At 45.8% G+C, this 25,457-nt stretch overlaps 1 protein-coding gene across 4 annotated transcripts in view; it reads right to left on the bottom strand.

The window, feature by feature from the left end:
* Nucleotides 1-25,457, bottom strand: part of LOC130372601 (A-kinase anchor protein 2-like) — a 119,176-nt gene that overhangs the window by 37,217 nt on the left and 56,502 nt on the right. For all 4 annotated transcript variants that reach the window (XM_056578698.1, XM_056578699.1, XM_056578700.1 and 1 more), the window contains one exon: nt 14,448-14,512. In XM_056578698.1, the coding sequence (XP_056434673.1) occupies nt 14,448-14,512 (65 nt within the window). The remainder of the gene's footprint in view (nt 1-14,447; nt 14,513-25,457) is intronic.

Below are 25,457 nucleotides of genomic sequence, written 5' to 3'. Positions count from 1 at the left end.
TACCAAAGCGACTGAGAAAAACTGTAATATGAAGCTGTAATCAGGAAGTCAGTCCACCGTAGCAGAGCCTGGATAACTACACGACAGACACGCACGTGCACAAACACGCACACACACACACACACACACACACATGTGCACACACACACACACACACACACACACACACACACACACACACACACACACACACACACACACACACACACACACTTATTTCCGCCCTAACAGCACGTTGCTATGCAACTGCTACAGAGGCAATAATAACAAGTAATAACAAAAATGTAGAATCAACTGAAAGTCAATAAGTAAAGAGATTTTATATGGATTATTTTGCCGAGTAACCCCAGTTAGCTAATCACATATGGTATGCATTGAATTAACAAAATGTCAAACAATATCAAAGAAATGATCACTTACAGAACAACAAAACATGTTGGTATGTTGGTAATATTTTAAATCGTTAAGTACGATTTTACTTCAAAATTCGCCATACTACCGAAACACAATATAACCTGAAGGCAAATCTCTGATCGCCATCAACGGTTGTTTTAGGCAAGTTGTGCATGGTTTAGATGATGCAGATGACAATTGAGTGTATAGAGTCTGGTAAATTATCCAATTAAATGAGTCCTGAAACACGATGGAACCAGATGGAACCAGATTGAACAGTTCAATCTGGTTCCATCTGGAACCAGATTGAACAAGAAGATTGAACAAGAACACAGGGGACTATAATGGCTTCCCAACAAAATCAGCCAAATGAGAAGCGTCAACACAGATCAGAATTTCACTACATGATTGACACTGATACAAGACAATGTGTCAATGTGGTAACAACACACAACACACAACACAACTCAATAACAGTGTGGTGATAGAGGACCTACAGACTGTCTGTCGTTTGTCAAGTGTCAGTGTGGAAACAACACAACCACAACACAACACAATAGCAGTGTGGTGATAGAGGACCTACAGACTGTCTGTGGTCTGTCAAGGGTCAGTGTGGTAATAACACAACCACAAAACAACTCAATAACAGAGTGGTGATAGAGGACCTACAGACTGTCTGTGGTCTGTCCAGGGCGCTCAAACCCAACAGAACTCCTTAGATTCAGGCTGAGGTCGTTTCAACTAGGCTAACCGCAGCCCAGAGGGACAGACAGATATAAATACAATGCAGACAGACAGGCAGACAGAGATAGATATAATATTGACAGACAGGCAGACATACATATAGACAGACAAGCAGACAGATGTATAATGTTTAGACAGACAGATATGTATGCAGAGATGAACACAAACAAACAGAAACACACATATATATATATATATATATATATATATATATATATATGTGTGTGTTTCTGTTTGTTTGTGTTCATCTCTGCATACATATCTGTCTGTCTAAACATTATACATACATCTGTATGTATACATACACATAGATAGATAGATAGATAGATAGATAGATAGATAGATAGATAGATAGATAGATAGATAGATAGATAGATAGATAGATAGATAGATAGATAGATAGATAGATAGATAGATAGATAGATAGATAGATAGATAGATAGATAGATAGATAGACTGATAGACTGATAGACAGACAGACAGACAGACAGACAGACAGACAGACAGACAGACAGACAGATAGATAGAGGGATGGATGGTCTACTGACCTCTTTGAAGGCAGCGCAGTGTCGCGTGTCATTCAGCTGGTGTAACTCAAGGCTCTCGCGCCGCTGTATAAATGAACCCGGTACACGCGATAACACGCGCTGCAGTGAAAGCGAAGCGACACACCAATCCAATTAAAGCATGCGATCCGATCCCAGCCGGAACATCACCTGCGTCTGTCCCCGATGTCTCCCGTTATACAGTGTACGGTAAAGCTGTTAAACTACTAACTTTATCGCCTATGCGACGTAGCATCCGGAGGAGGCTCCGGGCTGCAACACCGGGGGCTGCTGAACCGGTAAATGAGCCCACCGGCACGGTGTTACCGCAGAGAAGACGACACGACGGATACTTTGCCGCTCACGAGACAGCGCGAGGGCTCCGCAGCTGCAACGGGCCAGACCGGAGCGGGGCGGTGTGCTCGAGATTGCAGCACTTCAATGACATTGAGCTGAGTCAGTTTACGCGCGAGCCTCCTCTCCCACCCCGCGCTCTGAATAATGCAGGGCCCGCGAGGTCCCGGAGGTTTCTGTCCCGTTCCAGAGCAATCAGAGAGCGAGCCCAGCGCGAGGCCAACACAATGAGACGGAGCCGCGGCTCGTGTTACCGCGATGCGGCCGCGAGCCCCTATTCAGCGGGGCAACAATCTGGCCCCCACTCGGGCTTTTGTTTCCCCCCACCACCACCACCACCACACACACACACACGCACACACGCACACACGCGCACACACACACACACACACACACACACACACACACACACACACACACACACACACACACACACACACACACACACACACACACATACGCCGTCCGGTGAACCTTGGGGTTTAAAAAGCTGTGAAGCCATTTTCAGAGAACTCGGTCCCACCAGAACAACATGGCGCGGAAACAACAACAAACATGAATTAACTCGACAAAAAGCACTATTAGGAAAAAGTATGATAGGAAACGCCATTAACTTTTCAAACATGTTCAGCTTTATGTCGGATGTCTTTCAGCACACACCCACATATCTCAGAGTTAACACACACACGCACACACACACACGCACACACACAGACAAACACACGCGCACACACACACACACACACACACACACACACACACACACACACACACACACACACACACACACACACACACACACACACACACACACTCACACACACACACACAGACACACACACACACACACACAAACTGGACGTCAGTCTATCATGACCCCTGTTGCAGTCTCTGGCTCCCCCTGGTGGTTTTATTGGGGTAAAATACGTTTGTGTGGCGCATTAGGTGTGACGTAATAGAACGGGTGTGTTGTGGGTAGTGTAAAACGAAGGATCACGCGGGAAATCAGTCGGAGTCTACAGTGCGAACGGATAGTAGCCTTTTATGCTTTGTTAATGTACCATTGTGGAAATAAAGAAAGCCTAATTCATTGCTGCAACCCACCAACGCCTCACTGTTTGTGCTTCGGCTATGTTAACCGGACAACTAGACAAGCAAGTTACCTGCAACGAGCCAAGTAATATAATTCAAAACAGCTCGCTCCCAACTACGGTTCGGAGCAGGGAAGCTGAGGGAGGTAACACTGGGGGCTCGTCCGGGATTAACAAAGCAAGAAGAAAGTGAGAGGACGTCGGACGGTCGGACGCAGACTGAGCTAAAGCTAAAGGTACCGTTAATGCTTGAAATAGGAGGCCTGTCGAGATGGAGTCGAGATGGATAAGCACCAACCCATTTTTAATAGATGTAAGAGACACTGATATGGACCCAGTTAACCACATGGACGGCCGATATGCCGACGGCTTTAACCCCTTCACGGCTAGCATGGAGCTAACGTTAGCCGCAGACGGAGGGATTGTTCACGGCCATACGCCGTCGCTCAACCGAGCATTCCCCCCCACGCCACCGCCATCACGGTTGACTAACCCGTTCAACCCCGTGAATTGTACGGCACAAAACCCTTTTGACCCAACCCACTTACTGTCCCCTCAGTTCACTTCAACACCTTTTCCACCCTCTATGCCCCAGCCCGTGGAGCGTTGTGGAGTAAGAAGCTATGAGGATAACTATGCCCCACACCGCGACACCTACCAATACGGCCAGTCAGCTGCGAGAAGCGCCAAGCCGGCGCCACAGTCATCACACACAGCGCCAGATGTTGTAGCGATGGACAACAGTGACGATGAACATTATGGATATAGAGAGAGAATTCCAATATTGAAGCCAGGCCATTTTGATGGAATGGGCTCCTGGAAAGACTTTATTCACCGGTTCGAAAGCTGTGCAATGGCAAATCATTGGTCAGATGCAACAATGGCAGTGCAACTGAGATTCAGCCTGAATGGCGCGGCTGGAGCTATCGTCCATAAAAATCCCAGATCTGACCGTTGGAACTACCGGCGGATTGTGGCTGAAATAGAGACTGCCTACGGGCCGCGCTCCGAGCATGCGGCAGCCATCGGCATCGAATTGAGACAGCGGGTTAGGGGGCAGAACGAAGCGCTGCACCTCTTAAGGGATGATATTTATGAGAAAGTGTCCATTGTGTATGCTGACCGTACAGAGCTGGAGCAGGACGCCATCAGTGTGGAGGTCTTCACCAACGCCCTGGCCGACGCCGAGGTGGTGCAAAGGCTACTGGAGAAGCAGCCGCGCACCCTGGCCAGAGCATATGACATCGCACACAGCTATGAGACCACCAGGAGGGCCGCCAGAACAGTCACACAATTCATGCAGCCTGGCCAACGCAGCTTTGTAAATCAGAGAGCCAGGGCCGCCACGGTACGTGAAAATAACAGCATGCCAGCTTGTGTAGAGCCAGTGGGGGTAGCTGTCTGGTCCATCGACTCACCAGAGAGGGCTCCAAGATTTAGTCCGCAGTGGCACCAGAAGAAAACCACAAATGTCAAAATGCCTATGGGGGATGTTCAGTGCCACAACTGCTCCGGTCTAGGGCATATGATGAGAAACTGCCCTTCTCCCCGTCGACCCAGACAGCAAGCTCGGACAGTCAATAACAACACAGCCCCCGACACAGAGTCCAGACCCCCAATAGAGCCATCTGTCGCGGAGGTCCTGCAGGGCATCGGCCCCGGTGGTCTGGCAGTGCTGGGGGAAGTCAACCTACCAGTACGAGTTGGGAGCCGAGCTACCAATGTGAACTTCATCATGGCCGACACAGCAGAGAGCACCGAGGTTATCCTGGGGCACCCTTTCCTACATCAGACGAGTGCCCAGCTGGACTATGGTCGCCGGGAGATAACCCTATGCGGAGAGAAGGTACCTCGTTTTAACCCAAGCCATCAGTCCCGGGTGCACATTGTCAGAGTGGCCCGCACAACAGTGTTGGAATCGGGGTGTGAGTATGTAGTCCCCGGCACCGCCCACCTCCGCCACGCTGACGGAGACCTGATGCTGAGCCCAACTAAAGGTTTCATCGAAAAACACCACGTACTAGTGGCTCACCTCGTCGTACAGGCGCAGCGGTCCACCAACGTTCCCATCAGAGTCTTCAACCCTGGAGCCTTACCTGTCACGTTGAAGAGAGGCGTTGTGGCAGGGATCCTACAACCAGCAACGGTGTTAGGGAAGCTGGAGCCCCAGCCACCCCTCGCCCCACCGGCCTCCGAACCGATTAACTCTGTCTCTGCTTCTTTGCCCAGCCACCTGCAGGTCCTGTATAATGAGAGCTGTGCTAGTCTGCCAAAGGGGGACCATGAGAGGGTGGCCTGCCTGCTACGGTCATACAGTGACGTCTTCTCCACGGGGCCCACTGACCTTGGCCGTACTGGCCTCGTGCAGCACGATATCCTCACCATCCCTGGTCCACCTGTGAAACAGCAACCACGCAGGATGGCTGGAGACAAACAAACTGCAGCGGACCAGCAGGTGCAGCAGAGCCTGGACACTGGTGTGGCCCAACTCAGCCACAGCAGCTGGGCTGCACCAATTGTTATGGTAAGGAAGAAGGACCAGACTTCGCGGCTATGTGTCGACTACAGGCTCTTAAATGAGAGGACCATTAAGGATGCGTATCCACTGCCCCGCATCCAGGACACCTTAGACACATTGTCCACCGCCAGGTACTTCAGCACGCTGGATTTAACATCAGGGTACTGGCAGGTGGAAATGACGCCGAGAGCCCGAAAAGCCGCTGCTTTCTGCACCCGTAAGGGCCTGTTCGAATGGAATGTGATGCCTTTCGGACTGTGCAATGCGCCGGCCACATTCCAGAGGCTCATGGACCGTGTCCTGGCCGGGCTGCAGTGGGAGACCTGTTTGGTGTACCTCGATGACATCATTGTCCTGGGGCGGGACGGCACCGACATGTTGGAGCGGCTGAGCCAGGTGTTCAACAGACTACGCGCCGCCAACCTGAAACTTAAACCATCAAAGTGTTTCCTGTTCCGAGAGCGAGTGGCTTACCTGGGGCACATCGTCTCCAGCAAAGGTATCGCTACTGACCCCCAAAAGATCCAAAAGGTGACTGAGTGGCCCGCACCCCGAAACGTCTCTGAAGTGCGTCAGTTTGTCGGCCTGGCCTCGTACTACCGACGCTTCGTCAAGGATTTCGCCACAGTTGCCAAGCCCCTCCACGAACTCACCAAAAAGTATGCACGCTTTAACTGGACGGATGAATGCCAGGAGGCGTTCGAGCAGCTGAAAAGCCGGTTGACGTCAGCGCCGGTGCTGGGCTATCCCCTCGACAGTGGCCAACTGCTCCTCGACACAGACGCCAGTGACTGGGGAATCGGAGCAGTCCTCTCCCAAGTGCAAGAAGGTGAGGAGAGAGTGCTAGCCTATGGGAGCAGGAGAATGTCGCCCACTGAGCAAAACTACTGCACCACCAGACGAGAACTTCTGGCAGCTGTCGAGTTCACCTCTCATTTCCGGCAGTACCTACTAGGGAGATCATTCATCATACGGACTGATCACAGCAGCCTGCGCTGGTTGACTCGGATGAAGGAGCCTGAGGGTCAGCTTGCTCGCTGGCTTGAGAAACTAGCAGAGTACGAGTTCCTGGTGATCCATCGTCCAGGGAGACACCACCAAAATGCGGACGCGCTCTCCAGAAGACCCTGCCGGACGTCATGCCCATGCACAGTGCCGGAGCCTAGCCTCAGTAACCAGTTCCAGCACAAGGGGATTCAGTGCAACATGGCCGAAGAGGATGAAGAGGATGCCGTGGAAACTCCTGCAGAGCAACCTCCAGTGGGGGTAGTGGTGCCTGAAGAGGATGCCGTGGAAACTCCTGCAGAGCAACCTCCAGTGGGGGTAGTGGTGCCTGAAGAGGATGCCGTGGAAACTCCTGCAGAGCAACCTCCAGTGGGGGTAGTGGTGCCTGAAGATAGCTATGGAGGCAGCCCTGCAGTTGAGTCTAAGCATCTTCCAGTGGGGGTAGCGGACGTTTTCAGTAATGATCAAGCTGGCTCTCTGTTCCGACCAGGTGTCTACAGGGTGAGTGAGCCAGCCCAAACCAACCTGTTCAGTGGTTGGACCCAAGAGCAGTTAATCAGTGCCCAAGAAGCTGACCCAGACATAGCACCAGTGAGGAAGTGGATGGACGAGGGGAGGAGCAGGCCACCCTGGGCGGACATAGCACCCTACAGCCCTGCCACCAAAGCCTACTGGTCGCAGTGGAAAAGGCTCTACCAGAAAGATGGCGTTTTGGAAATTCTACTGCACAGATGGAAAGGTGTTCTATCCACAGATCCTGTTGCCTCAAGAGTACCGCACCTCAGTCACGGAGCAATTGCACGATGGCCCAGTCGGTGGCCACTTTGGAGGAGAAAGGACACTCGCACGTCTCAAGGCCCGGTACTACTGGTACAATATGAGGGATGACGTCACTCTGTGGTGCCGCACCTGCACCAGCTGTGCTGCAAAAGCCCGCCCGAAGAAAACACCTCAAGCCGCCATGGGCACAGTGCGAGTTGGTGCCCCCTTCGAACGCATCGCAGTCGATTTAATGGGACCATTAAATGAAACTGAAAGGCGCAACCGCTACATAATAGTAGTACAAGACTACTTCAGCAAATGGGTGGAAGCCTACCCGGTTCCCAATGAACAAGCAACGACGGTGGCCGAGAAGATTGTTTCCGAGTGGGTGTGCCGGTACGGAGCTCCACAGTGCCTACACAGCGACCAAGGTACCAATTTCGAGTCGGCTGTGTTCCAGAGAATGTGTGAACTGCTGGGAATCGACAAGACACGGACCACGCCGTTTCGGCCGCAGTCAGACGGCCAAGTAGAACGTTTCAATGCCACCCTGCAGAAAATCATAGCCACCACTGCGGAACGATGTCACTGGGACTGGGACATCATGACCCCATATGCAGTCATGGCCTACCGGGCATCCAAACACAGCTCCACGGGCCTGACGCCTAACATGATGCTGTTCGGGCGGGAAATTACCGAGCCAGTGGATCTTGTTGCTGGGTTGCCACCTGACCCAGACAACACTACTACCCCTCCATCCTATGTTGTACAGCTCCGGGAAAGGCTCGAGCTATCTCACCAGTTGGCCCGGGAGGCGCTGGGAAAATCTGTCGAGCGTGCCAAACGGCAGTACGACAAAAATGTTTGCAGAGTCCAACACAAAGTTGGTGATGCAGTATGGTTCCTAGTCAAAGGCACCAAGAGGGTAAAGGATAAAGTGCGGAAGTTCCTGCCTTCCTACGAGGGTCCGTACTTCATTGTGGGCGTACTGGACGACTTGGTCTACCGGATTAAAAAGGGTCAGAGGATGAAGATGAAAGTCGTTCATCACGACAAACTCAAAGCTTACCATTCCAGGACAGCACTAGACAACAGCTGGACATTTCGGGAGGCTGGAACGTGGGCACCAGTGGAGGCGCCACCCCCGTCGTCAGACCCCAGCCCTTCAGAAATCGACAGCAGTCCCCTTGACCTTTGGGGCACGTCACCAGAGACGGAGGACCCTGTTGTGGAGGCCCTTCCAGGCCTCTTCTCTCCACCACCATCACCGAGCAGCAGCCAGCTTCCTTGCCACCCCGCTGAGCCTTCGCTGGAGGAGGCTGGGACCTCGCATACGGCCAGGGGAGAAGCTGGTCGTCCTCTTTTGAGCTCCACCCCTCGGCGTCGACCCCGGAGGGTCCGCAGAGCTCCTGACATGTTTGGTGACTGGATTGATCACTGAGCATAGTTGCCTGAGGTTGGGTGTAGGCGGATCGCTGCCCTCCTCAGAGAAAAAGAGTTCCAGTAAAAGACAACAAAAACAAGAGTTCCTGTGTTGTCCAAACCAAAAAAAAAAAGAAGTTCCAGTATTGTCAAAGCAAAAGAGTTCGAGTATTGACAATAACCAAGATTGTATTTCCAGTAGTGTCATTGCAAGGTAACTCTCCTATGTTGAGGTTAAAAATGTGAAGCTTTATACGATTTAACGGTTTGATATTGTTGTTTGCTGTCACCAGTCGGTGGTTTGAAAACTAATGGTGCGCATAGTTTTATTGGAGCATCCTGGGTATGTTTACCGTTGAGGCACTTAATGGGCATGCGTGTGAAAAACGATTTGGAAGAAAGAAAAATGTTATTTGTATAATAGAAAATGTTGCCCTATTTTTGCACTTGAAATCCTACACCCTGTAGTACGCTATTGCACTTGAAATCTTACACCCTGTAAATTACGCTAATGTATGAGTGTTCATGCCATTTGCCTACATGTACGAAAGGAGTGGGGAATACGCTTTAATTTACGTTTATAGGCATTGCCTTTTCACCTTAACTTTCCACTGGAAGAGGACCCCTTCAGGGCCTGTGGGAAACACATGTTATGGTTGGATGCTTGTATAATGACGGTCTAATTGGTATTTTCCTGTGTACAGTGTAGTGATGCTGGAGATATGTTAAGGGTTTAAACATTCTCCAGAGTGGGGGTAGTGTTGCAGTCTCTGGCTCCCCCTGGTGGTTTTATTGGGGTAAAATACGTTTGTGTGGCGCATTAGGTGTGACGTAATAGAACGGGTGTGTTGTGGGTAGTGTAAAACGAAGGATCACGCGGGAAATCAGTCGGAGTCTACAGTGCGAACGGATAGTAGCCTTTTATGCTTTGTTAATGTACCATTGTGGAAATAAAGAAAGCCTAATTCATTGCTGCAACCCACCAACGCCTCACTGTTTGTGCTTCGGCTATGTTAACCGGACAACTAGACAAGCAAGTTACCTGCAACGAGCCAAGTAATATAATTCAAAACAGCTCGCTCCCAACTACGGTTCGGAGCAGGGAAGCTGAGGGAGGTAACACCCCGGTCTCCCCTGCTCAGCCGACGCAGATCGCGTTAAGACGATGAGGTTCCTGTGGTCGGGGAAGCAGTGGTCTAGCAACGTCATTATAGCCTACTTTTCCGTGGCCGCGTGGGACTGTAAAGCCTCCAATTAACGGCCCGTTGAACGAGACGTGAAGACAAACTCAAAAACGAATTCCATTAACGTTCTGTCGTTTTATTTAAAAGGCACAAAGCACCACGTTTTGAGAAGAGAGTAGCCCATCCTTATAATATAGAAAACATTGAATGAATACAAAACTAGAATACCATAGTAAATGATATTGTCCAAACCCTGCAGTCCTCCCTGGGAAACCCCACATTGACAACAGATCAAGTCACAGAACTTTATTAGATCCGTAGAAGTAACGTCCACATGGATTGATGTTGAGTTTTCCTAGGGTGACCACACCCCCTGTTTGCCTCTGTGCTGTTCCTGCCACACCTCAACTGGCCTGGCCTGCATCAGCTCATGAACTCCCCTTCAAATACACCTGGCTTCCCTGCTGTCGTCGCCAGATCGTAATTTGAACTTCAGTGGTAGTTATACGTACCTGACTCCAGTATTTACATTTACTAGTTATTTATTCTCTTGTTGAAATCTCATTTGGCATCTTTGTTTTCCTTTTGCCTCTCTCTTTCGTGGATCAACAACTAAAGCCTGCCTGCATCACTCCCTCAAGCCTGAAGCTCCCCACTCTCGACACCTGTTCATACTCAAACTCAGGGGCGGATGGTGTATAGGGCCGATTTGAGCGACGCACTACCAACTGGGAGAAAGAGTATTTTTTTTGATTTTTTTATTCTATCACGGCAAAAGTAGTTTTCAGTGTTCAAGGGCGTAACCACGCATTCTTTGGGGGGGTCGTGCCCCCCCCAATGTTGAGAAAATACTAACCTGTCCCCCCCAATATACAGCAGGATAAAATGTAAAATATATGTTCTCTTTTTATGAACCCTGTCAATGGATCGGTCTCTTGTTATGTCTTATTTATTTTCAATTTATTTCCGTTTGTTAAGTGTGTGAATCCCCCCTCCTAATTGTACACTTGTGCGATTTAGTTTGAAACCACCTCGCGACTTTCTGCGTTGTCATGGTTACCCCACACTCTTTCTTCAGTGAGAGCCAAGAAAGTAAAGTTGAGTAATGGAGGATTTGAGGTTACCTAAAAAGCAGAAGAAACTGGACCAACAGCCAAGCATACGCAGTTTTTTTCAGACAGTAAGTAACTTGATACCGAGCTTTGAGTAAGCAAATAAAACGCGTAGCCTCGTAAAAGCAGAATATTAAATATAGCTCATGAAGGTCAGTCGCTGTTCTTTTGATAAAATGACATACGATGCAGGCAGCACAGAGAGAGAAGGAGAGAGACAGGCATGCTGAAAGCAGTGGCCAGACAGGGACATGCTCTGAACATGCAGGTGATCAGGTGAGTCATTTGAATGTAAGTAACGTTATTTAACGTGTTGGAGAGGAGGTAACGGACAATTTAAGGTTGCTTAAAAAGCGGATAAAACTGGAACCAGCAGCCGAGCGTACAGGTTTTTTTTTTCTCCAGACAATTAGTAGCTTGATACCGAGCTAAATGTGTGAGCAAATAAAACGAGTAGCCTGATTAAAATATGAGTCGCTGTTTTTTCTGATAAAATGACGTGTGGTCACAATGCAGGCATCACAGAGAGACAGGGAGAGAGACAGGCATGCTGAAAGGGGCGGGGCAGACATTACATTATTACACTATTCCTTTAGATGTGAATTCAAATGGTCAATGTAGTCCTCGAAACTATGTTCTAAATGTCCAAATTTTCATATCTGAATATAGAATTGTAGGCAATGCACTTAACAAATAATAATAAAAAATTGGACCCCCCCAATGTCTAAACCATGGTTACGCCCTTCTAGACCTATTATTTGTCATTGTCCTATCAGAATCGTCAGATTCAAGTCGCGTTTCAAATGGTCCCGCCTCTATGGGCGAATTCATCGACGTGGAAAATCGCCCAAGCCTTCTCCGTTGACTCTAACGCCTCGTTTCCACATACGTACATTCTCGTATGCGATCCAACCGTCTCCGACCGAAAGTCCATTCATTCCTATGTGATTCTCCGTAATGTCCGTGTTTCCTCCGAGACTCCTCCCCTCCGTAAAATTTCTGTCCGGTATTTCCGTAATATACGTTCAAAAAATGTAACTTTCGCCGTCGTTTTACGGAGATACCGTATGAAAGTTTTTATGTTTTTCACAAAACATGTAAGTACCTGGCAGGCCAAACTCCTCACCAATCTCTTTCCAAGCCTGGTTGGTTTTGTTTTTATCTCTGTATATGTCGATCCTCATGTTCCAAAGTACCAGTCTCCTAAAAACGGCCATTATCATACGCTCCCCCATTTTTTCTCCGTAAATAAATTCATGTACGTGTGTAAAACACTAGCGACTCCTTCCGTAAATTTACGGAAGCACGGATACGAAAAACATGCGTATGTGGAAAAGAGGCTTAAAGTTAAAACTTTTTTTTTCGGAAATTGAGCCTTCAATGCATTTTCAATGGGGATTTGGGACTCGCCCTAACGTGCTTGCGTCATACGTAACCGAGCAAAGAGCGTGAAGGGATATCTTCTATCAAGTCACTTGCTGATTTCAACATGGCTGCTAATCTGCGCAATTCCGTTTTGTCTCTCAAAGAAGTTCCTTTTAGTCGACGATCCAATTCAGAAAAATTGGAAATGAAATATATTGTATATAGTTCTCTGCAAACCTATGGTGGCATCATGCCTTCAGTGTGTATATTGTATATAGTTCTCTGCAAACCTATGGTGGCATCATGCCTTCAGTGTGTATATTGTCTATAGTTCTCTGCAAACCTATGGTGGCATCATGCCTTCAGTGTGCATATTGTATCTAGTTCTCTGCGAACCTATGGTGGCATCATGCCTTCAGTGTGTATATTGTATACAGTTCTCTGCAAACCTATGGTGGCATCATGCCTTCAGTGTGCATATTGTATATAGTTCTCTGCAAACCTATGGTGGCATCATGTCTTCAGTGTGTCTTGAACAACCACACATAAAAGGTTGCACATATTATATTGATATTTTATCGTATTTGTCTAAATGCATAGGCCTACTTAACTGTAGATAGATTTATGAGTGAAGTTACCAACACAATAGATTGTCCGTAACACACTCAGCCCTTTTAGAATCACATTCTCTCACTCTCACTCTCTCACAAACACACATACAGATAGAGACAGAGAGAGAATGTTAACTTGTGTATACCGGTAATTCCCAATTATTATTGATGTATTTGCACTTTTAATCTTGCTGAATTCTACAAGGCAAATAAATTAAGTAAAAACTTAGTTCCCCGGCTCCATTCGTCTTTGTAAGGAAATGTTCTATTTTGTCTTTATTATTTTGTCAGAATGCACCAGAATGCTTTGTTTTTATATGAAAAGCACAAAAAAATCTTCGGGGGGAGGAGGGCCCCAGACCCCCCTACAGGGGTTTGGTTTACAAACTTTCTGCCCCCCCTATAATAAAATTCACCAGCCGCCACTGCTCAAACTCCCGTCCTGTCTCTGTGTTCTGCTCTTTGGTGCCGCAGCTATTGAACCCTAACGTGCTCTAAATTAGGATTCAGTTGCTCTTTGTGATAGACAAAGCTGCTTTTAACTCACAGGTATTTTCTGCCTGTAGGGTAGTTAGCCTGAAAGCTATTGTGACAGGTAATGTAACGTCGCTCCACATTGTGCCGCTTGGCCGTCACAACAGTCGCCCACAAAAAAGACACACACTTGTCTTTCACAGTAGTGAAAAATAACTTCCTCCCAATCATTCAGGGAATGTTAAGTTTTCTTTGTCTTTTCTGCCCCGTGTTTCTTTATTTTGTGGGTAAACCCCGCATCTAGCTCAAGATTTAAGTTGTGCTCGCTAGCTTGTCTAAGCAAAGAGGGCAAAGAGTGCTATTTTTAGAACATGCCCTGCGGGCGACCAGATGCCCACATGCACAGTGTTGGCTACCCCTGCCATAGAGGTAAAAACCTCTGCTGGCCACCCTTAGCCAAAGAGCATGCACCTGCTAGCATCTTTAAACTCACACCTGCAGATACACACACACACACACACACACACACACACACACACACACACACACACACACACACACACACACACACACACACACACACACACACACACACACACATCACTCTCTCTCTCATACAAACACACACACTCACCCACACAAATCACACTCGTAAAAACACACACACACACACACTCTTCTCATACACAGAAAAACACACCACATTCTCTCTCAGAAATACACACACATACACAAATGTTCTCTCTCTCTCTCTCTCTCTCTCTCTCTCTCTCTCTCTCTCTCTCTCTCTCTCTCTCTCTCTCTCTCTCTCTCTCTCTCTCTCTCTCTCTCTCTCTCTCTCACACACACACACAAACACACACTTACCATGGCGGGGTGAGGCTGTCTGAAGGTTGGAACTTGGAAGCCGTTAACATCCGTCCTCCGATAACCTACAAACATATGTTGTTTATATTATTATCAATATATATTAATCTACAATAAAGGTGGGTTTCTAAATTGAATCATATGGGAAAACATCCCCCCCCCACCACACACCGACACAAATATGTCTACCATATGTAATTCAGTCATTAGGTCATTATGGATGCATTGTTATCAGCGTGTGTGTGTGTCTGAGTTTGTGTCTGTGTGAGTTTGTGTGTGAGTGTGTGTGTCTGAGCTTGTGGCTGTTTGACTTTGTGTGTGTGTGTGTGTGTGTGTGTGTGTGTGTGTGTGTGTGTGTGTGTGTGTGTGTGTGTGTGTGTGTGTGTGTGTGTCTCAGTTTGTGTGTGTGTGTGTGTGTGTGTATTTGTGTATGTGTGCGTGTGTGTGTCTCAGTTTTTGTGTGTCTGGGTTTGTGTGTGTGTGGGGGGGGGTCTGATTTTGTGTGTGTTTGTGTGTGTGTATATGTGAGTTTGTGTGTGGGTATCTCACATTTGTTTGCGTGTGTATCTGAGTTTGTGTATGTAGGTTGCGTGAGTTTGTGTGTGTGTGTGTGTCTTAGGTGTATGTTAAACACTTTGTATGAATAACCTGTTCTCGATTATTATGTCATGCGATGAGGTCATAAAATTTGATTATTTAATAAAGATGATGTTGACAATACATAACTCATCTGTCTGTCTCTTTGGGTTATCTGTATGCCTGTCCGTCCAACCCGGTATCATCTGATTTCGTGCTCATGCGCACGAACGTTAATCTATTGAATCGTGTACCAGAGCACGATTGTCCGACTTTTTTCGTGCTACACAGAACGAAATGTAAACAAATGCATTCTGAATGGGAGCGTTTCTCCGATGTTTCCATGCTACACAGAACGAAATGTAAACAAATGCATTTTGAATGGGAGCGTTTTTCAGGCGAGAGAGAGAGAGAGAGTGCGCAGATAGTACAGTGCACCCTCTAGTTATATATATGTCAATATTTCAGATTTTTTGAGCAGACCTCCTCAATAACTGAAACGAACGTGCTCCACAGAACGCGCGTTTCTCAGACAATTATCGCGCTCCACAGAACGAAAAGAGAGAGAGAAAGAGAGAGGGAGAGAGAGAGAGAGGCTTCAGAAGGGGTGTGCGCAGATAGTACAGTGCACCCTCTGGTTATATATAGGTCAATATTTCCGATTTTTTAAGCAGACCTCCTCAAAAACTGAAACGAATGTGCTCCACAGAACGCACGTTTCTCAGACAATTAATGTGCTCCACAAAAAGAAACGAGAGAGAGAGAGAGAGATTAAGAGGCCTCAGAAGAGGTGTGCGCAGATAGTACAGTCGACCCTCTAGTTATATATGTGTCAATATTTCAGATTTTTTAAGCAGACCTCCTCAAAAACTGAAACAAACGTGCTCCACAGAACGCTAATTTCTCAGACAATTAAAGTGCTCCACAAAACTAAACGAGAGAGAGAGAGAGAGGCTTCAGAAGGGGTGTGTGTAGATATTACCCTCTAGTTATATATATTGTAAATATTTCCATTTTTGCATTTTTGAAGCAGACCTCCTCAAAAACTGAAAATAAATATCCTAAATAAATAGAAATAACCGTGGTCGACAGAACGAACTGTAAACCAATGCATTCTGAATGGGAGCATTTCTCCGATGTTAACCCTAGATGCAGGGGCGGATGGTGTATAGGGGCAATTTAGGCGAGCACTACCAACTGCCTCTCCTGGAACCGTAACCTTATCGTGGTGGAGAGGTTTGCGTGTCCCTGTGAACCTGAGGGCTGTGTTGTCTGGAGCCTTGTGCTCCTGGTAGGGTCTCTCATGGCAGAGTGGTCTCAGGTGAGGGGCCAGACTAAGAATGGTTCAAAAACTCCAATGAATAACGAAAGAAGAGGAGATGTGACCCGGCCCGGAGGAAGCCCGGGGCCCCCGTCTGCAGCCAGGCCCAGACGGAGGGCTCGATGGCGAGCGCATGGTGGCCGGGTTTGCCACGGAGCCCGGTCGGGCACAGCCCGAACAAACTACGTGGCACTCCCCCTCTCTTCATCCCATGGGCCCATCACCTGTGGGAAGACCCGTTGGGGTCGGGTGCGCAGCCACATGGGTGGCAGCGAAGGTCAGGGGTCTCGACGGACCAGACCCGGGCGGCAGAAGCTGGCTCTGGGGACGTGGAACGTCACCTCGCTGTGGGGAAAGGAACCGGAGCTTGTGAGGGAGGTGGAGTGCTATCAGTTAGATCTGGTGGGGCCTCCGACTTCGACTGGGTGCCTCCCTTGGGACGTGTTTCAGGCACGTCCAGTGGGGAGGAAACCTCGGGGAAGACCCAGGACTAGGTGGAGAGATTATATCTCAACACTGGCCTGGGAACGCCTCGGGAAAGGGAAGTCTGGGGCCCCCTGCTTGAGCTGCTCCCCCTGTGACCCGACCCCGGATAAGCGGATGAAGATGAGATGAGATGAGACTACCAACTGGGAGAAAGTGGCTTTTTTTCTAACAAATTCTATCACAGCAAAAGTAATTTTCAGTGTTCTAGACATATTATCTGTCATTGTCCAATCAGAATCGTCAGATTCAAGTCGCGTTTCACATGGTGCCGCTTCTCTGGGCGAATTCATTGACATGGAAAATCACCCAAGCATTCTCCCATTGACTGCCATTGGGCTTCGGCCTCCTAATTGATCATTGTAGTATAATTGAATGCTCTCTTTCATATATATGATACCACCACCACTGGGACGTGGCAACAATTCTCCAAATCCATATGGGGAGGGGGGGGGGGGGTGTACTTGTGGACAGTAGGGGTGTACACTAGACATAAATAGGAAGCACACTCAGGAGGAGGAATGACCTCTCACACATATTTAATTAATTGTTTCAAATAACCCTGCCTCGTTAAATCAATGAGCTTGGTGTTTTACTTTCAAGAATAGGTTATAGACTGTGTCACTATAAAATCTGTCGATGCGCGTCTCTCAGGGTATCGTAACAAGCCACCAGACAGAGATTAAAAAAAGTTAATTAAGAAAGTAACTTATTAATTCTTAACTGCAGAAAATAGAAACATCCAATGTGCCTTTAGAAGGAAACCTTGGAATATCTGTCTATTTCCTAACCAGCAGACCCTAGTTTACCACAAAAACAACACAATTGACGGCAGCTCCATTGCTGTGTGGTTTTTGGAGCCATGTAAGGAGCAGAGGGGGCGGTGGATAGCAACCACCATCGCATCCATTACAGTCAAGGAACGTGGACGCAGCCCCATTGAAAAGAATAGGGCATGTCATGATTAGAGCCGTTATTGTAATGTGTTTTCCGCGGTGGACCAACGTAGTTATACTACATTCTGAGAGTGAGACTGGGTTTAAGGGACGTGGTTAGTTTCAGTTTTTGATGGGGTCTGCTTCAGAAATCAGTTATTGTTTTGACCAATCCATAACTAGAAAGTGCACTGTGCCGCCCTTCTGAAGTCGAAAAAAATCTCCCGATTGAAATCCATTGGTTTAATATTGAATAAATTACATATTAAAATATATGCTTTATATTATATTTAAATATAAATATAACATTATTTAGGTATAATATTATAAGTAGACCATGTAGCTTTTATTCAATAGCTAGATCTGTTAGAGCGTGCCCTGGTCAGCAGCTCCCCCCTTCTGAAGTCGAAAAGAATCACCCGATTGAAATGCATTGGTTTAATATTAAATTAATGAAATATTAAAACATAGATTATATACATAAATATATAATTATTTTGTTATAATATTATGAGTAGACCGTGTAGCTTTAATCAATTATCGTTATAACAAGATCTGTATGCTAGAGCGTGCACTGCGCAGCCCGCCCCCCCTTCTGAAGTCGAAAAGAATCACCCGATTGAAATGCATTGGTTTAATATTGAATTAATTAAATATTAAAACATAGATTATATATCCTATACAAATATAAAATGATTTAGTTCTAATATTATAAGTAGACATGTAGCTTTTATTCAATTATCGTTATAACAAGATCAGTATAGAGTGTGCACTGTGAAGCCCGCCCCCCCTTCTGAAGTCGAAAAAATTCACCAGATAGAAATGCATTGGTTTAATATTGAATTAATTAAATATTAAAATATGTATTATATATAAATATACCATTATTTAATTATAATATTATAAGTAGACATGTAGCTTTTATTCAATTATCGTTATAACAAGGGATGTCAAATTAACGCGTTAATTATATAGTATAGTGACCTTTGACCCGGTGCGTCTTTTGCGTTTAAACCAAATGGAGGCAGACGAGAACACGCTGCTCGGCCCCGTGAACGAAAAGTTGAAGTCTAAACTCCAAGACGGAACTGTTAGTTAGGGAAAGTTAGGTATTTTTTTTGCCATTTCCTGAAATAATTTATTACCAATAGCTTTTATTACCATGTGTTCCTATAGGTGTCTAGTAGCACCTCCCAATTTATCCACGGCCAAATCCTGTGGGAATCGCCTTGAGAGCCAATCAAAGTTGGGGTGCCCAGAGGGCTTGGGTAAAAATAGTGGGAAAAAAAGAATCTACCAAAAGTGCCTTTTGAGATGGCTTACTAGGGATTTTCAAGGATGCTGAATCAATCCCAGTCTTTAGTAAACAGTCTTAAATATTGATCTGTCAAATTTAACCTATGGGTCCTGTTTGAAAAATGTAATCTGCTCATTAAGTTCGAGATAAACACACTCTGAATAACTTTTTTTTAAATACACTACAGTAATGCACCTGCTATGCATATGCTAAGTAGTATGACCTCTCTGCATGTGGAGAAGAAGCAGGATCGTTGCGAGAAAATATAAAGGTAGTGGTGTATTTTGCAGCCGCTTTTATTCAAAGCGTGCAAATTGAACCCTGGTCTCCCGGATGTCAGTCGAAGACACTAGCCGCTGCTCCAACACGGCCACAACAAAATTACTTTCTGACATGGTAAGTAAATCATTTTGCTTTCTAAATTTTAGTTGTTTATTTATTTATAGGCCCCTGCATAATTTTATCTCTTAGTTACAGCCTAAAATGAATGTTGCTAGGTAGCATCCAGCTTAAGTTAGCTAACATTAGGCTAATGTAAAATCTAGTAGCCTACCTTAGCTAAATAAACCATTGTAAATAGTCTCTGTGTCATTGATCAACATCAATTGTGTTGTAAATTGTGTCATTTTATAGTGGTCTCACTATATGATTCAAAGTAAGATTATTGTTCATGGGTACATATCGGGCCCTATTTTAACGCTCTGAAACGCAAGTGAGAAGCGCCAAACGCAAGTAGCTTTGTGGGCGGTTCTATGACGATGTTGCTATTATACCGGCGGATAAAGATGCTGCTGTAAAAAGCAAGGAGTCAAATGTATTTCTGCTTGTGGGAACTGTCATGGTAACTCATGCCAGAACATCAATCTGCCAGATGATAATAGTAGTGAGGTAGATGCAGGGGAGTTGGATGAGGTTTGTTAAAATGTCAACTGATAACGCAAGTTTTGATTTGTAATTGTTAAATTAATGATATTTTTAGGGATTTGGACTCATTTTTACTCAAAACAAATGACTGGGATAGATTCAGCACACCTAAAAAACCCTAGTTAACCATCTCAAAAGGCACTTTTTGGTATAATTTTTTTTCCCACTATTTTTACCCAGGCCCTCTGGGCACCCCAACTTTGATTGGCTCTCAAGGCGATTCCCAGAGGATTTGGCCATGGATAAATTGGGAGATGTTACTAGACACCTATAGGAACACATGGCCAAAAAAGCTATTGGTAATAAATTATTTCAGGAAATGCCAAAAAAAATACCTAACTTTCCCTAACTATGTAGATAGGAACACCGTTATCTGCAATCTCTGTAGTAAGGAAATTTCCTATCACCGGAGTTCATCAAATATCAACTCAACACAAAACATTTGGTAGCAAGCTCGCAGGTACGAGCTGCCACAGCCCCTGAAGCTGGCGCTAGCAGGCAGCCTCGTCAAGTCACACTCGATTGAGATGCATTGAATCTTGAGTGAGATGGAATTGTCATTAATTTGATCTTAAAATGCACTGTATGTTAATGAAAGACATGTTTTAAGTAAAAACTGCATTGAACTTTAAAGTCTATTATGTATATTATTCATTGAATCACTCATCTGCCATAATTTACTTGAATTAAATTATTTTTAAATACTTTCTCGGAAAAATGTAAGTATGCGATTCATTTACATTAATTAATCACAGAGCCTGTAATTAATTAGATTATTTTTTTTAATCGCTTGACAGCCCTAGTAATAACAAGATCTGTAGCCTATCTGCACTTCCACCAATGTGTAGGCCTAAGTGTGGTTCAGGTACCAGACAATATAAAAATATTTATAATATAAAAACGATGTAAAAAATAAGGTTATGGGCCGAATTCGGTTAAAATTCAGCCTCTGCTGGCCCACAACTAGATTTTCTCATTTCCTCGTTACATGCTTATGACCATGGAGCCTTTATTTTCTTGCCGTTATCATTACATCCTTTCTCGTTATATCCAGTGGTGGGCCGTCAGGGCCAGCAGGGCCTTCTCTGCTGGCCATGTCAAAATCTAAATAATATATATATATTATTTTTTTCTAAATTACATTAATTTGTGTCTGAACGCATCTTAATTCCATATTTTTTTCACTACTTTCAACATAATTCCAGAAGGAAAACCGTTTTTTTTTGTAAGGCTGAGCTCAGCTGAATAACACATCACAGCTAGGTTACATGCACCGGCGGGGCCAGCAGTGCACCAAAAGTATTGCTACCTTTTTGCTGAAGCTGAATGTTGATGTGTAGTAACAGAACGACCCCAGGGCCCAGCAATATGCCGGCGCTGGCCCCCGGTGATGTCATCAGCGAATTTTGAATTGTTGGCGGTACAGAGTTGATAGTGAAGTACTATGGCCATCGCCTTCACAGCACCTAGCGATCCTGTTTCTGATCTCCTTCGTTTGCCTTTTTCAAGGCGATCGTTTGGAGAGAAGACAGATTTAATTTCAAGAGGAAGACCTACACTGAAGCCTGATGGGCTCACCCAGGCCGGTAAAGGTTTTGTGCGGTACTTTACAGAGTGCAACTACAGCCGCTATGACTGGCTATGGGCTAGCACCGTTCAGAACAACCTATTCTACTCGCGGTGTTTGCTGTTCAACATCAGTGAGGGGATATGGAACAGCGCCGGATTTGGCAGCTTCACCAGGGCAGCTTTAAAACATCAGGCCATGGGTGATGGGTCAGTTTTACTTTTGTACTGTGTAGGAGCGATAATGTTGTTGTGGTACATTAGTTCATAACGCATTTTTTTTAATGGTTTGAAACACAAATATATTGCTGGAATTTGGGCAGTAGGCTTAATGGTAATGCTTTGTGTGGATGCCGCTTAATAAGCATATTAAATTAACCCGTTCACTACTACTCCTGTGGGCTTAATATTCTGGCTGGAATAGCTGTTGTAAAATATGTGGCATAAAGGCCTACTTGTATGTTTCATTTTTGTTAATGAACTGGCGTTGCACTTGTAATATTGTCGCTATAGGCTACTTTATTGAATCCATTGAAGTTGCGAAAGCATCTGGTGAAAATAACAATAACTGTGAACACTTGTTTTTGTGTCATGTGTGTGATGTGCAATCTGGTTGCGGAGTGACATAAGGAAAGATCTGATGGTGATGCTGCATTACTCTAGTTCTGCGGTAATGCAAAGTGGTGTGCGTGTGCGCTGTTGTTGTTGCTGAAGATCAACTGTCTTGTTGTGGATGTTATGCAGTAGCGCATATTGTGGCTGTATTGGCACCTACGAGTGTTTGGGGGTTGGCCGTTGGTGGAGTATGTTACTGAAGGCCCTGACTTAAACCCCACGGTACGCTACTGGTTATATCGATATGAATTCTCAAAACACAGCGGAAAAGAGAGAGAGGGAGCCATAGAGAGGGACACCACTGATGCACTGCGGAGCCAAGTAACTGATGGGCTTAGGAGGGCATCTCCTATATAATGAATATATGTATATATATATATGGGGTTAACATTGGAGAAACGCTCCCATTCAGAATGCATTGGTTTACGCTTCGTTCTGTGGAGCACGGTTATTTTTATTTATTTTCAGTTTTTGAGGAGGTCTGCTTCAAAAATTCAAAAATGGAGATATTGACATATATATAAAGGGTGCACTATACTATCTGCGCACACCCCTTCTGAAGCCTCTCTCTCTCTCTCTCTCTCTCTCTCTCTCTCTCTCTCTCTCTCTCTCTCTCTCTCTCCCTCTATCTCTCTCGTTTCGTTTTGTGGAGCACTTTAATTGTCTGAGAAACGGGCGTTCTGTGGAACACGTTCGTTTCAGATTTGGGGGGGGGCTGCTTAAAATATCGGAAATATTGACATATATATAACTAGAGGGTGCACTGTACTGTCTGCGCACACTCTCTCAAAACGCTCCCATTGAAAATGCTTTGGTTTACATTTCGTTCTGTGTAGCACGGAAACATCGGAGAAACGCTCCCATTCCGAATGCATTGGTTTACAATTCGTTCTGTGTAGCACGAAAAAAGTCGGACAATCATGCTCTGGGACACGATTCAATAGATGTTTGTGCGTATGAGCACGAAATCGCGTGATACCGGGTTGCTCCGTCTGTATACATATAGGCTACATTGTGTGAGTGTGTGATATTGTGTGTGTGTGTGTGTTTGTGTGTGTGTGTGTGTGTTGATGTGTGTCTGTGTGCGTGTGTGTGCATGTGTGTGTGTGTGTGCGTGTACTTGTGCGTGAGTGTATGCGTGTGTTGATTTGTGTCTGTGTGCGTGTGTGTGTGTCTGTGTGAGTATGTGTGTTTGTGTGAGTGTGTGTGTCTGTGAGTGTGTGTGTGTGTGTGTGTGTATGTGTGAGTTTTTCTGTAAGTGTGTGTCTGAGGGAGTGTGAGAAGTAGCTTCTGTCCTGTAGCAGAGCTCTAGCGCCACCAGGGGGTGAAAGAGAATCAAACTGGTCTAGACACAGATGTGGTGGTTATCATTTGAATAATTCAGATTCAATACATTTTTAATATTAACAATTAAGAAACACTATAGAAAAGGGGTCTCAAACTCGCGGCCCGGGGGCCAATTGAGGCCCGCGGGATGATATTTTGTGGCCCCCTACTTGACCTCAAAGTCTAGTGTTAGTGCGGCCCGCACGTTGTTGTCAAATGCACATTTTTGCTGAGTGGCTTACCACGCTATTTTATTACTTGTGATAGGGTGACCAGATGTCCCGGTTTTGCCGGGACAGTCCCAATTGTGAGTTGCGTGTCCTGAGTCCCGACAAAAGCCAAAGGACGCTAAAATGTCCCGGTTCCCACCAACCACTATGAAATGTCCCCTGTTGTCAGCGATTTCATAGCCAACGTGATCAAATTATAGCCCGATCATTAACTTAGATTGGGTCAGTTGTGCTCCTTTTTTCTGTGGAATAATTGATGCGGCCCAGCCTGACCCAGAATCTACCTCCAACGGCCCCCAGGTAAGTTGAGGTTGAGACCCCTGCTATAGAATGTAGCTACAGAATAAGACGCAAGGATATTGGTGACGAAGTCAATCAACTCACTTTATCTTCTCCCTGTCCTGCTCTCCTTCCACTCTCTCTCTCTCTCTCTCTCTCTCTCTCTCTCTCTCTCTCTCTCTCTCTCTCTCTCTCTCTCTCTCTCTCTCTCTCTCTCTCTCTCTCTCTCTCTCTCTCTCTCTCTCTCTCTCCCGGCAAATATGAAATTCTCATTAACCCCTGAGCTGCGCTAGCGCTGTGCTTCTATCTCATGAACTCTGTCATGGTCTTTATTGTCTTTACCTCTACCATCTGGGGTTGTTTTTTGCGACAATGTTTATTGTGTGTGTGTGCACATGTTAGTGGTTTGTGAGTGTGTGTTTTGGCATGCAAGTGTTTGTGTATTTGTGTGTGTGTGGGTTCGTGTGTGTGTGTGTGTGTGTGTGTGTGTGTGTGTGTGTGTGTGTGTGTGTGTGTGTGTGTGTGTGTGTGTGTGTGTGTGGGTGTGTGTGTGTTTGTGTGTGTGTGTATGTGTGTGTGTGTAAGAAAGAGAGAATCATGAGAAATAATGTTATACACAATCACAATTACAATTAGGGCATTTAGCAGACGCTGTGACTTACATCGGTTAAATACACTACACTAAAGAAACTGATATATACTTAATTCAGAAACGACTACGATAATATTAGATAATATTCTAATACTGTCCTATTTTATTGAGATGCCTTTAGTATGACAGAAGCTTCATTGTGCTGCAGTAGGCCTCCATGTACTGGTCCTGTGGATAGTGTGTTAGTTAGTGGGTTAGGTGGTTTAACAGGGTGGGGTTTGATGTGTGTGATTATGCAGAAGGCAGAGAAAGCTATGGTTCAGCCATGAAGAGGTGGAGGTTAGACACCAGAAGAACAAGCAGGAGACTGTAGGGGGCGCTGGAGAACCGCAGCTTTATTCACCAAAGGTAAGGTATACAGTCATCAGGAAGGAGAGGAGGAGAGATGGAGAGACAAAGAGGAAGGTAAAGTAGAGCGAGTCATCATTAAAATAATAGAGAGAAAGGGAAGGTTTTTAACAACAAATTTTTTAGAAACAGTCCATTCAACCACGAGGGCAGGCAAACAGGAGGGAGAGGGAGAGAGGTAGAGAGAGAGAGAGAGAGAGAGAGAGAGAGAGAGAGAGAGAGAGAGAGAGAGAGAGAGAGAGAGAGAGAGAGAGAGAGAGAGAGAGAGAGGGCGCCCCCTAGAGTGAAGGGTTCAACAGGCCGTTGTTAGATGGTCCCATACAGCTTCTCGTAATTCATCAACACCACACAAATACAAACTTTAAAAACTGTGTAAAACTGTTACAAAGCTGCTTGTTTGAGTTGAGGGTGACATTGTTTAATACTGTTTACTGACTGTTATGCTTTAGTGCATCAGT

This window comes from Gadus chalcogrammus, chromosome 19 (assembly GCF_026213295.1).
Source record: "Gadus chalcogrammus isolate NIFS_2021 chromosome 19, NIFS_Gcha_1.0, whole genome shotgun sequence".
Classification (NCBI taxonomy): Eukaryota; Metazoa; Chordata; class Actinopteri; order Gadiformes; family Gadidae; genus Gadus; species Gadus chalcogrammus.
This window is presented reverse-complemented; position numbering and strand designations above follow the sequence as displayed.